The sequence below is a fragment of the Sinocyclocheilus anshuiensis genome, unplaced genomic scaffold (genome assembly GCF_001515605.1).
Source record: "Sinocyclocheilus anshuiensis isolate Anshui unplaced genomic scaffold, SAMN03320099.WGS_v1.1 scaffold1550, whole genome shotgun sequence".
Lineage (NCBI taxonomy): Eukaryota > Metazoa > Chordata > Actinopteri > Cypriniformes > Cyprinidae > Sinocyclocheilus > Sinocyclocheilus anshuiensis.
In genome coordinates this window covers 1,141-14,765 of record NW_015546121.1, presented here as the reverse complement: position 1 = coordinate 14,765, position 13,625 = coordinate 1,141, and the positions used below count along the sequence as shown (strand labels likewise).

Here is a 13,625-nt window from a genome sequence, read left to right as displayed (position 1 = left end):
CAAATCGAATTAAGACATGTGGATTATTCCTATTTTAGTCGCATTATCAAAGTGCAGTATAGACATGTACACACCTTAATCACACTATTACCGGCGTTTACTTTTTGCCACATTTTGCGACAGGATACACGCGGCAGTGGTCAGTTTCACGGCAAACAAAAGAGCATGGCTTCAACAACGCCGTCGTCTGTATGCACGCATAGCATGACAAATAATTAACTGCACTTGAAGCTTTCATAAAATTAAAAATGAAACACCCAAAACTGTATATGGCATCATAATGAAGACGAACTATATGCTTGTTATACGTGAAATTCCGGAGGGGACATCGAATGGCATGTAATGAAGTGCCATTATTCGATCTATGCACTATAAAGGAATATTCTAAAAGCAACTTATGTAAACACCTTTATCATAATATTGTCTTATTTAGAATAAGGTAAATAATTAGATTACTGATGTCCATGTAAATGTAGACAATCATGTCTACCCCTGCACCAGCGTCGAAACAATGGCGGACTGTTCACAGCTCACTCAGGGCGGGTCTACTGTAAAACAGCAGTGTCAGTCAATAATCAGGGAGGGGCCAGTGCAGAACTATGTCACTCTGCAAAGAATCTCAGAACAGCCTGATCTGAGAAAGTGATCATTATTATTGGGGATTAAAAAAAAAAAGCACTGGGTGGATTTTTATCATTATAGGGTGGATGTGTACACACACTGCCAACACACATTTATGTTCAAACAACATGTAAAAGTGAGTTTTGTATCCGATGACCCTTTTAAGACTGTGGGCAGGGATCCAAAGAAATGCTCTTGCCAAGGAAACTTGCCTTCTATATTTCTGGGAGAACTTTTTCTGTGGAATAAGGACATTTCTTATTCTTCTGCTATAACGAAATGTGGGGTCCTTCAAGGATCTATATTGGGTGCAGTATTATTGAACATCTACATGCTGCCTCTGGTTGATATTTGTCAGATTTTGACAATGTATATTATTCATCTCTATGCTGATGACACTCAGCTTTATCTCCCTTTAAAGGTGGGGGACAGATTTGCTCTACAATCACCTCTTTAGTTGTTTTAAAGGTGACATATCATGAAAATCTGACTTTTCCAGGTTTTAAACATGCAATTTATTTCCCAGATGTTAACCTTCACAGACATAACTGACTGTTTTTTGTAACTCATGTGTGTTTTTAACGTAAACTTGTGTGTGAATGAGAACTTAGTTTAGTACTCACATGCTGTGACAGCCGCTTTCTGTCCGTGCGCTTCGGATATGTGCTCTCAGAAAAAACGTATATCAGAAGTTTAAACTCATATGGTTTAAAACGCATGATTTCATCATAAACATGATAATCAGAACCAAAACAGATTTTTTAGCAGGTACGAGCTGTAAGGGCACAACTCTATTCTGGAAAAGGGGGCGGGGAGCAGCAGCTCATTTGCATTTAAAGAGACCGGCCCGAAAAACATCTTGTTTCTGCTTCCACTCAAAATAGGCATTTTCAAAATTATATTATCAATGATCTGTGGAGAATTTTGAGCGGAAACTTCACAGACACATTCTGGGGACACCACAGACGTATATTACATATTGTAAAAAGGGGCATAATAGGTCTCCTTTAATGATAATAAGGAGTGGATGGCAGCCAGTTTTCTTCACCTGAATGAGTCAAAGACTAAAGTGATAGTGTTTGGCCCTCCGAGTTTATCCAAACCTTTAACTAATCAAGTAGGCCTCTTCTGTGGTTCTTAATCCTGGTCCTGGGGACCCCAACTCTGCACATTTTGTATGTATTTTTTGACACACTCAGTTCAGTTCATGGAGCTCTTTCCAAATGAGCTGATGATCTGAATCAGGTGTGTTAAATAAGGGAGACACACAATGTGCAGAGAGAGGCATCCAGGATTAAGTACCACTGGGCCTCTTTAATTCCAAGGTACACAATCAAGCAAAGAGTCTTGGTGTTATTTTTGATACAGTTTGATCTTCTAAATTCAGAAGCATTGTCTTTTAATGATTTGGAAGTTGTTATGCATGCTTTTATTACATCCAGACTGGACTATTGTTATTCATTGTATTACAGTGTTTCTCATGCCTCACTTTCACGCCTGCAGTTGGTTCAAAATGCTGATACTAGGCTTCTGACTGGGACAAAGAAGTACAGTATGCAACTATATCACCTGTATTAACATCACTCCACTGGCTTGCAGTCAAATTCAGAATCAAATACAAGTAGTTATTTGTTTTTAAGGGTTTAAATGGGTTGGCACCCAAGTTCTTCAGTTACACATGTCCTCTAGGCCATTAAGATCTGTACAAAGGTTTCAGTTAAATCTTGGTTAAAGTTGAAAGGCATTCTCTATTGCAGCTTCATGCTTATGGAACAGCTTAACTCTTCACATTAGATCTTGTGCCACTCTTGATGCATTTAAATCTCATTTAAAGACTCATTTTTTACACTTTCATTTGACTCTACTTAATTTTGTATAATTTTGTATTTATTTTATAGTACTAGATTGTATGAATGTGTTAGGTCCTGGTATGTAAAGCCAACATGTGCTATATAAATAAATGTGATTGCTATATAAATAAATGTGATTGATTGATTAAAAATGCACTTAACTGCATTTTACAGCGAGGATAAACTTTTGATATACGACTAGAAGGGCCAGGAGAGCCCAGTTAAAGAAAAAAAAAACACTTGGAACAACAGAGAACCAGCTGAGACAAAGAGCTAGATGAGAAATAACTTAAGATAGAGGAAACTAACCCTAATCCTACTATATGCAGCAATAATGAGTCAGGAGACCATACATCTTACTGTACAAGTAAAATATATGATTCATTCAGAACAGCTCTCTACACCATCTTCTGTCTTTATTCCTGAAGACAGCTGATAAATGTATTTGATAAACATTTCATCTACGCATAACTACTAAAATGTATAAATTGACCTGAGATGCATCGAATGTATTTAAAACCTTATGATATATATCCTTTTGGAGCAGGTAACAGAGTATAAATATTCGGTGTGCAGTGTGTGTCGCTGAAGACGCTGCTCTTGTTATGGGAGCCATCACGGCTCTGAACTCTCACGCAGTACCACGTCTGTCTGTCCAGCTCAGTCAGCATCTCCAGATTGTTCTTCGTCTCCAGGACTTTAGCCTTCTGCAGGGACAGTCAGAGCAGGAAATGATGTCACTCAGCAGTGCCATCTATACAGTAATGCTGCATTGAAAACACACCAGTCATGGCCGTAAAATAAGAAGGTCCGTTAACACGACTGAACGCATCAGGTATTCTGAAATAACAAATGAACTAGGCTATACTTTCAATGCACTTAATATTTCAGCCTAGATTAAGAATGTTGATCAGCATACACTTTAACTGATGTGAACATACTTTGTTTTGAAACCATTCACCCGTGTGATGGGGAAACACTCAAACTCTCTGATGATTAAGCATCATTTGATGAGCAGTATCAGTGTCTATTTATGCTGCTATGCTACAATCACCCTTCACACAGCACCGGTGAAACACAAACCTGCAGACTAGTGTGAGAGTTCACCTCTCAGTGTGCTGTGAGAAGCCCGACACTTCATTTACTTTATACACACTTACTGAAATGGGTGAATATCTAAATAATAATGATTATCATTATACCTATTATTATGAGTAAACAAAAATACAACTACAATTTAAGTAGTTAAATGTAATATTAAGAAACTATTTCTTCTTTGTTTTACATTATTCAAAGTCCCAAAAGTTTATTTAAAACAAAAAAAAAAAATGAATAGTTCCCACATGTTCACAGACTACTGGAGCCCAGTGTGTGTGACAATAGTTTTAACTACAAACATTTTGAGAGGAACGAATCTGGTTTGAGATCAGAAACCACCATCTTTCTACAGGATGTGGTCAAGCTACTTAGCAGCATTTCTGAGATTGAAACTGAAGATGACTTGAAGTGCTTTGTGTTCACAGCTTGTCCTCAGCAGACGCCACATTCAGACAGTATCCACATGCAGCCGCTGCTGAAACCCATACGAGAGCTTTTGGTGTGAGTGTGCACAGATACCTGAGGCTCTTCAGAGCGCCTCCAGTACTGGATGAGGTAGCTCAACCTGTTGTTCAGCAAAGTTTTCATGGACTGGTTAGTGCTGCTCAGAGGATCGGTGATGATGATCTCTAGATCTCCTTTAATCGAGCTCAGCTTCAAGCTGGAGGGAGGACCTAAAGCAGCTGAGAGCAGAAGAAAAGAGCCGGGGTCAGCATAGCAGAATCAAATGCCAGTGCCAGGAACAGACAGACAGACAGACAACTGACACACAGACAGAAAACTAACAGACAGACAGACAGAATACTGACAGACAGACAGACAGACAGACTGACTGACAGACTACTGACAGACAGAGAGACTGACAGACAGAGAGACTGACAGACTACTGACAGAGAGACTGACAGACTGACAGAGTACTGACAGACAGACTACTAACATACAGAGAGACTGACAGACAGACTACTGACAGACAGAGAGACTGACTGACAGACTACTGACAGACGGACAGCCTACTGACAGAAAGACTGACAGACAGAGAGACTGACAGAGAGAGACTGACAGACAACTGGCAGAGAGACTGACAGACTACTGACAGACAGACAGACTACTAACAGACAGACTACTAACAGACTGACAGACTACTGACAGAGAGCCTGACAGACAACTGACAGACAGAGAGACTGACAGACAGATAGACAACAGATAGACAACATTCTTCGCGATGGCGCCGACGTTGATGGCTGCCTCTGTGGCGTGCTCCGCAGTTGTTTTTATGGTTTTGTTCGTTTGTCCTGTCTTTAGTTATATCGCTGCAATCAGTTTCACCAGAGACAAATTGCTGGGCATTCGGAAGTACACACCACCCGATATTTCACAGGTTTTCGATTATTCTGATGTTTTGCTGGACATTGTAGTCGGGGATACACTTATTTATCTAACACACATACTCAGTCTACATTTCAATTTGCACATAATATACCTGTACATTCAACTGTCTATTGTTATATACCTATACATACAGTTGTCGATCTGTATATTTTTATTCCTTATTTACTTGTTCTATTTTTAATTTTTAATTTATTTACATTTTTTATTATGTGTGTTTTTTGTTCTGTCACTGTCATTCTGTTACACTGTGGAAGCTTCTGTCACGAAAACAAATTCCTCGTATGTGTAAACATACCTGGCAATAAAGCTCATTCTGATTCTGATAGACAGACAGACTACTAACAGACATACAGATAGACAGAGAGAAAGAAAGGCAGACAGACTGCTAACAGACAGACAGAAAGACAGACAGACTACTGACAGACAGAAAGAAAGACAGACTACTGACAGACAGAAAGACAGACAGACGGACACAACTGACAGACAGACTACTAACAGACATACAGATAGACAGACAGACAGAAAGAAAGATAGACGGACTACTGACAGACAGACAGCTCACCGTGTTCATCAGGACAGAAACTGATCTGGACCCAGCCGGAAGACTGCTGTGACGTGTTTGCCCGCACACGCAGCAGAAAAAAGATTTTGTAATTTATAGCTCCAGTGAAATCACAGCGATGCTCCAAAACATTGACACACACCGATGTCCAGTACTTCTCATTACTGTCCTTCCGGGACCGAAACTCCCTGTTGGAGAAAAGGAAACGTGAGTGCACTTGATCTGTCAGTAAAGCAGTGCTTCCCGAGCCTGTTCTTGGAGCCCCAGTGCTGTCTCCATCAAACACACCTGATTCAGCTCATCAGCAGACACTGAAACGAGTCTCAGATAAAGTAGACGTGTTAGATGTGGTTGTGTGGGGCTCCAGGAACAGGCTTAAGAACAACAAAATCAGTTCAGTTGGTCATCCGATCCTGGACAGATGAGTACCTCAGGGAAACAACTGAACATCTCTTATTTAGAGTTCACTGAAGCATTAAAATGTCACCCCTCTTTTGGACGTCCCAAGGTTTACTAGCTTCTGTTTTTGTCAAGACCCTGCCTACATACCTACTATACAGTAAGGCACAATAATCAGTCATATAGCTTATGACTATATGATTATTTACATCTGTCATCATGATGTTTTGCATATGCATGTGTGATTTGTATAGACTAGGGTGAATATCTGGCTGTCTGAAGATGGGCCCTTCGCGTCTCCTTTGACTTCATCGGTGCTTAATAAAGCCTGAGCACATTTAAACACATTTCTCCCTCATTTCTTACAGCTGTAATGCAAAAATGATATAGATTACTATAACAATAATGCTCTTGGTAGTATTCGTTGTACTGTCTTTCATTTATGCCGATTTTCATTCACTCATTTCTGCATTACAGTAACAGTGAGAATAAAAACAAAACATCTGGACAAAATGCTATAATCAGAAATTTGGAGGAAAAGACTGCTGACATTCCAAAAATGTGTAGGCCTAATTTTCTTTATGCTAAATATAATTTAGCAGATATTTTCCTTAGTATTTTGAGATGAAAAATAAACCTGACCTTAAGAAGCATTTACACGATCAGAGACACTGCTATGAGCTGCGGCGATGTTGTGTCACACATTAGACTGTGATCATGTGCTCGGCCCCTCAAACTATGTATTACAGAGTGTGTGATGTCTCATGACCTGTACAAACTATTAGTTGTATTTTTTTTTTCCACTTTATCAGCTGATTCAGTCACAAACCCAAATAAGCATGGACACACGTGTCACGTGCATGAAGCAATCACATATGAAGGCTCTTACCGTAGATACTGCGCAGTGAAGGTGACAGTCTGGTTGGCGGCGGTCTCATGAGGCCAGTCCCACCGCAGCACATAACGGGTGTTGAGCGAGTCGACGCTGACGTTCTCAGGACGCCTCAGATCTCCGAATCCTGCCAGACACACAGAGACAGCACACCCACGTATTTATATATGAATAGTCTTTTTATGTGGGCTAGTTACATTTATTTTGGGTTACCAAAATCTGAAGAGTGCCTGCCAGAAGAACTACCAGTGATTTTGAAATTTTGTGAGCCCTGCACCTATGTATTACATTATTTGTAAAGCTACAAACATTCCAGTAAACACTGCTAATAGGGATCAGAAGTGAAAGAAAATAACATTTTAAAGCATCTGTGTGAAAACAAACCTGAAAACAAAACAAATACAGAGAAATTCTTTGGTGCATTAAGTAGGGCTGGGTTTTGACACAAATTTCACGATTCGATTCGATTCTCATTCACAAGCTTGTCATTCGATTACCAATTCGATTCGATTTTGATTATTTTGGATATATATCAGTTACAGTACATGCCAAATTTTCTAAACTAATGCTGTAAAATATACATGAGTCAGTTGGTACAACATTACTATAATATTGAAGGTTAAAATTACGTTTTAAGTTTTTACAATAATAAAGTTACATATTAATATTTCTACTTCAATTGGTTTATTTTAATTTTTTTTTAATATAAACATTTAAATGGTGGCTGTCATAAAAACTCGATGGATTTATTCAAACAAATTAAACATTGAAGAACAGTAAAAATTATAATGAATATGTTATATGGTGCATATATTAAGCAAAATGCTTAAAAAAAAGTTTATTTTTCAGCTGACTAATGAGTTTATGGTCACAGAATATGTTTTTCTGAGGTAAATGTGACGTTACGTGACATTGTTTACAAGCCGTTATATTGGCGTCTTTGCGAGACTGAAACACTGATTGAGCGATTACATGACACGGGATATGGCTTGTAAAGTTGTACTCTTTCTTTTAACTTACCTTCGGATGTTTAGTCATGTTTATTTTGTGCTGAAACTGGTATTAATGTGGAGGAGATGATCAGTTCACGTGCGCCTCGCGCTGCCGCTTTTATTGAACTGAGGCGCTACAGCGATCTGTCACTCCACATTAAACAGCGCCAAAACAGCATTTATTGTTTAAATACTGCAATACAAATGGACAGAATTTGAAATCTGAGACTTTGTCTCATATGAAAAGTACCAAAGCACAATGCTTATTGCGATTTATTGGATGGGAAGTGCCCTTCAACGTTCCATCCATTAACTGAAAACAGGCTAGACTAATCGATTCTTGGGATTTAGGAATTGATCTCGTTCCGCAAAAATGAGAATCGATTAATATTGAGATATTTTTTACCCAGTCCTAGCATTAAGTGACTTATTCATGGGATTGATCGGTAGGCCTAATTAAATAACTAATGCACAGTATATGTTGCCTGTTTTGTTTTTTTCAAAGAAAAGAGAAAACAATCCAGATGAAAAGACACAGCGAATGAGAAGAGCTCATGCCACAGGCATTCCTGTTACAGCACGTCACATTCAAATACATCATTCTCCTGACGTCTGAACGTCAAACTGAAAGAAAATGACTATTTGCAGTGAATCTTGATTATTTGAAATGATTTGTTTTGGTCTTTTTGAGTGGAAATTCCCCAAACCGGAAGTGCCTCCCATAATCTAAAAACCAGCAGGCTCCCCAGATAGCAAGCACATTCGGGCCGATTCCGGCTGAAATGCGGCACTGTCGGCTCAGTCTCAGCATCGGTGCTAACGGGCCAGAGCCGTGCCGACTCTACAAAACACTTCTGAGTGAAAGACGGCTTTTTCTCTGTGGGCCGATCTCTGCTGAAAGCTGTTATAGGCCTACATGCGGCAGGTCCACACTAGGCATGGGCCAGTATGAGAGTCTGACGGTATGATAACCTTAGATAAAAATATCACGCTTTCACGGTATTGCGATTATAGCTCTAAAATATGTTATTTTTAAATGTCTGGGTAAAAAACAACTTTTTTTTCCACTGAACACAATATATTTTATTTTTAAGAAACATATAGAACATTTTGGAACAGTAAACATGTCAGGCTAAACAATTAAAATAAATAATTAATTTCTTCTTAATGAGTGGTGTGAAAAAGTTTTTGCCCCCGTCCTGTTTTTTTTTTTTTTTTGCATATTTGTCACACTTGAATGATTCAGATCATCAAGCAAATTTTAATATTACACAAAGATAACCAGAGTAAATACAAAATGCAGTTTTGAAATAATGATTTCATTTATTAAGGGAAAAAGCGGTCCAAACCTGCTTGGCCCTATGTGAAAAAGTAATTGCCCCCTAAATCTAATAACTGGTTGTGCCACGCTTTCCAGCAACAACTGCAATCAAGTGTTTGTGATAACTGGCAATGAGTCTTTCACATCGCTGTGGAGGAACTCTGGCCCACTCTTCTTTGCAGAATTGTTTTAATTCGGCTACATTGGAGGGTTTTCAAGCATGTTTAAGGTCACGCCACAGCATCTCAATCGAATTCAAGTCCGGACTTTGACTAGGCCACACCAAAACCTTAATTTAGTTTATCTTGAGTCATTCAGAGGTGGACTTGCTGGTGTGTTTGGGATCATTGTCCTGCTGCAGAACCCAAGTGCGCTTGAGCTTGAGGTCACAAACTGACGGCTGGACATTCTCCTTCAGGATTTTCAGATAGAGCGCAGAATTTCAGCAGTCAGCAGTGGCTTTTGCCTGGGAACTCTCCCATGGATGCCGTTTTTGAACACTAAGCTTAATCGAGGCAAGTGAGGCCTGCGGTTCTTTAGATGTTGTTCTGGGTTCTTTTATGACCTCCTGGATGAGTCGTCGTTGTGCTCTTGGAGTAATTTAAAGGCCGGACACTCCTGGGAAGATTCACCACTGTTCCAAGTTTTCTCCGTTTGTGGATAATGGCTCTGACTGTGGTTCGCTGGAGTCCCAAAGCCTTAGAAATGGCTTTATAACCCTTTCCAGACTGATACATGTCAACTGTTTTGTTTCACATCTGTTCTTGAATTTCTTTAGTTCCTGGGAAGGTTCACCACTGTTCCAAATTTTCTCCATTTGTGTATAATGGCTCTGACTGTGGTTCGCTGGAGTCCCAAAGCCTTAGAAATGGCTTTATAACCCTTTCCAGACTGATACATGTCAACTATTTTGCTTCTCATCTGTTCTTGAATTTCTTTAGATCGCGGCATGATGTGTTGCTCTTTAAGCATGCTTCACTTCGTCAGACAGGTTCTATTTAAGTGATTTATTGATTCAACAGGTCTGGCAGTAATCAAGCCTGAGTGTGCTAGTGAAATATAACTCAGCTTTCTAAAATAATCTGGTTAATCACAGTTCTTTAGTGATTTAACAGGAGGGGGCAGTTAATTTTTCACGTAGGGCCAGGTAGGTTTGGACAGTTTTTTTCCCTTAATAAATGAACTCATCATTTAAAAACTGCATTTTGTATTTACTTGCATTGTCTTTGTGCAATATTAAAATTAGTCTGATGATCTGAATCTTTTAAGTGACAAATATGCAAAAAATAAAAAACAGGAAGGGGGCAAAAAGCTTTTCACGTCACTGTATATATATAAGGAGAGAGAAAGCGTGAGTGTGTTACACACACACACACACACACACATTTTTTGTTTTTTAAATTTTGTGATTTTGAACAGATGTAAACAATGGCAGGAGGCTTAAAAGTATAGACGTGATTCCAGCTAATTTTAATTATAGTCCTAAATCGCAGAAACGTAGTACTTTAGACTGCTATTCCTCACTCTGTGAAGTAACGTGAGGGAGGAAACTAGTTGACGTTAGCTAGTTAATTAGCAATGTTAAATAGTATTTATTTCAACACTGAAACAAACGTCGGGTGGGTCTTGGTCTTGATCGGGGGTGAAAGATGACACAAATGTATAGTTTACGTACGACCTGGAAGTATTTATTTAGCGATCGGCGCTAAACCGTCATCTGTACGGAACATGGTTCGTCTACGTTACCGGAAAAATTCCCATACGGCAGACTTCATCTTTTTTCGACAGGGGAAAAAGTTCCAGGGATTCACCTCCTTCGGCCGTCATCCCACACACAGGCGACTCTCACTGACCGCTCGCACCAACCGGAGGGGGAGGGTCGTGTGACTCGCTACGCTCTTCGCTGAACACAACTGAGGGAGTCCTGCACTTTCAGTCTTTGATGACACGTAAAAAACTGCGCATACCGCAGGAACGGTATAACGGAAAATTTGAGTGGTTTTGAAACCGTGACTTTTCCAAACCGCGGTATACCTTGAAACCGGTTATCGTCCCATGCCTAGTCCACACTCAGTGCAGTCATCTATCTCTGGCCCGAGTTAGTTTAGTCACAGGCGGGCAGTGTTGGGCTAGTTACTCAAAGAATGTAATGTATTAATCTAGAATATTACTAACAACATATTTCTGCCTCATCATTTGACCAAAATCCACATTGGATCGCAGTCAGAAGTTATTACAAACACTCATTAGTGATTGATAGTGACATTCAAGTAGAAGAAGTGTTATATTAATCTCATTAATTATCATGTGTAGCTTGAAGCTAATTGTAATTTCTCCGTTACCCATATACGATTACATTTCATTATGTATTTGATCAAATCACATAAGTTTGTAAGAAACAGTTTCATTTTCCAAAAGGATTTTTAATTATAGTAATATAATGTGCCACATGCTGATCAGAGGGATGTAATGCCAGAGTAAAGTACAGCCACAACTTACACAACAGTGTTCAGATCATCTTTTTTTCCTGACAAAATCAATATAATGCAATATTTCTATCTGCTGAATGTAAGCTTTTCCATATTCCAAGCTTATCCTGCTGCACTGGGGACATCCCATGCATGTGCGAGTCGTGGAAATTATGAAAATAAATCTAGGAATTATCTGATTGTTGGATTTTAAATCAGCGGGGTTGAGGCATCAAAAGTAACTAAGTAACTAATAGGGGTGCTCCGATCAGGATTTTTGAGGCCGATCGCCGATCACAGAAAGCAGTATCTGCCGATACGATCACGGATACCATCTTTTTAAAGCCTTCTTTTTATCATTTATAACTACTTATAGTGATACTCCAATCAGGATTTTTAGACATTTATTCAGGGCCTGAATTTCATTTTTGAAAACGTGGGGAATTCCCCTCTTAGGTGTCTCTTGTGAAGCAGCTTTCACTCAGGAGTCCGCTACTGCAGGGTTTCCCAACCGGGGTGCCATCTGTCGAGAACAGGGGTGCCATGTAAAAAATCCTGCTTGTAAGCAACACATTATTCAATACTTTTTACTTTTGCATTTAATGCCTTACATCTAGATTTATATATTAAGTTGCTCAAACAAGTGGCAAAACATTTAAACTACGTTTCTTACGTTATCACAAACTTACCATTGACAGAAATAGTCAGCTCTACTGCCTTTCCTTTTGCATTGAAATCTTTATCACAAGCAATCTTGCAGTTCATAAAGAACTGTGTTTTCCTTCCTCCACGAGTGGCATCTATTATTGCCTTGTTTATTTAAAAGTGCTCTTTCGCTAAAAGTTTTCTTTATCTTTATCTTCTTTCCCTTTAAACCTAGCCAAAGAGCCATATGTTTTGACTGTGAAACACAGTAGACTTTAATAATATGCATTTATGGTGTAATTACTACATTTTTGTGTCAATCCATGTTCATATTTACTGCAAACAATGCGCCGTTACTTTAATTCAGGCTTGCAGCGCAGCAATAGACTCGGTGCTGAAACGATCTCTGCTGCAGACGCACCGCTCCTAGAGCGCACTGACGTGCAGTGTGGTGAACGCTTTAATCCGTTAACATGAGCGCGGAAAAACATGCACCACGTATGCACTGCAAACGGAGTAATGTGAACCTGGCGTTAGGGTTGGGCCGATAGACGATGCCATCTTGCATCGCCGATGGCTGACAGACATCAATCCGCCACATCCCAGTTCAGTGTTCGGAAAGGAAATGAAGTGTACTACGGAAACCCTAAAAGGAATAAATAGCCTACGAGATGGGAGAACAAAAAATATATATCAATACTTTTTCTCGCAATTATATCGTTGGGTAAGTTTAGGCGACTGTATATAACTTCCTGGCATCAGGGAGCCGCTATTGAAACCGCTTTTGATTGCGCGCTCTGTTTACTTTCACTTTCACTTCTGAGATGCGCGATCACAAGGACTCTATACTATGGAGCGGCAGTACTTACCACACATTTGACAAGATTAGATGTTTGTCATTGGTGCTCAGGATCTGCAGATCATTCGCCATCGTCCTATCAGACGTTTCTCCTTACTCGGTGTAAGTGAACTTTCATGTACTGTAATGCAACAGGCTACCACTAGCAAGCGGCTAATCTTTTAGTGGCTCCGTATAAAGCGCTATTTGTTTCACGCTTCGGGCACACCCCTAACCCCGCCCCCCTCGCCCCACCCCCGATGTCATCGTCCATCACGATGTTTCACTGTAGACATCGTCCGATGCCAATTTGGTAGACATCGTCCAACCCTACCTGGCATTATGTACGTGCGCTGCGAGTGTGCATGAGTGCACGGTCTCCAGGAGAGTGAAATTACGTCTCACACAAAGTTTTCAAATTACTTTATAAGTTATTTAATGAAATAATATGAATTGTACCTCACCTTCAGCGTTATACTTATTTCACGGACAGAGACCAGAGACTGAGACGGTGCCGCTGCATGTCGTGCCAAACCTCTCACAGCAGCGT

General features: G+C 39.8%; 1 protein-coding gene across 1 annotated transcript in view; it reads right to left on the bottom strand.

The window, feature by feature from the left end:
* Positions 1-2,992: 2,992 nt before the first annotated feature.
* Positions 2,993-13,625, bottom strand: part of LOC107700956 (interferon alpha/beta receptor 1a-like) — an 11,687-nt gene continuing 1,054 nt past the window's right edge. The window contains exons 2-5 of the mRNA XM_016502836.1: positions 6,809-6,938; positions 5,521-5,708; positions 4,089-4,252; positions 2,993-3,178 (exon numbers count right to left, since the gene is read on the bottom strand). Coding sequence (XP_016358322.1) covers positions 2,993-3,178; positions 4,089-4,252; positions 5,521-5,708; positions 6,809-6,938 — 668 coding nt within the window. The remainder of the gene's footprint in view (positions 3,179-4,088; positions 4,253-5,520; positions 5,709-6,808; positions 6,939-13,625) is intronic.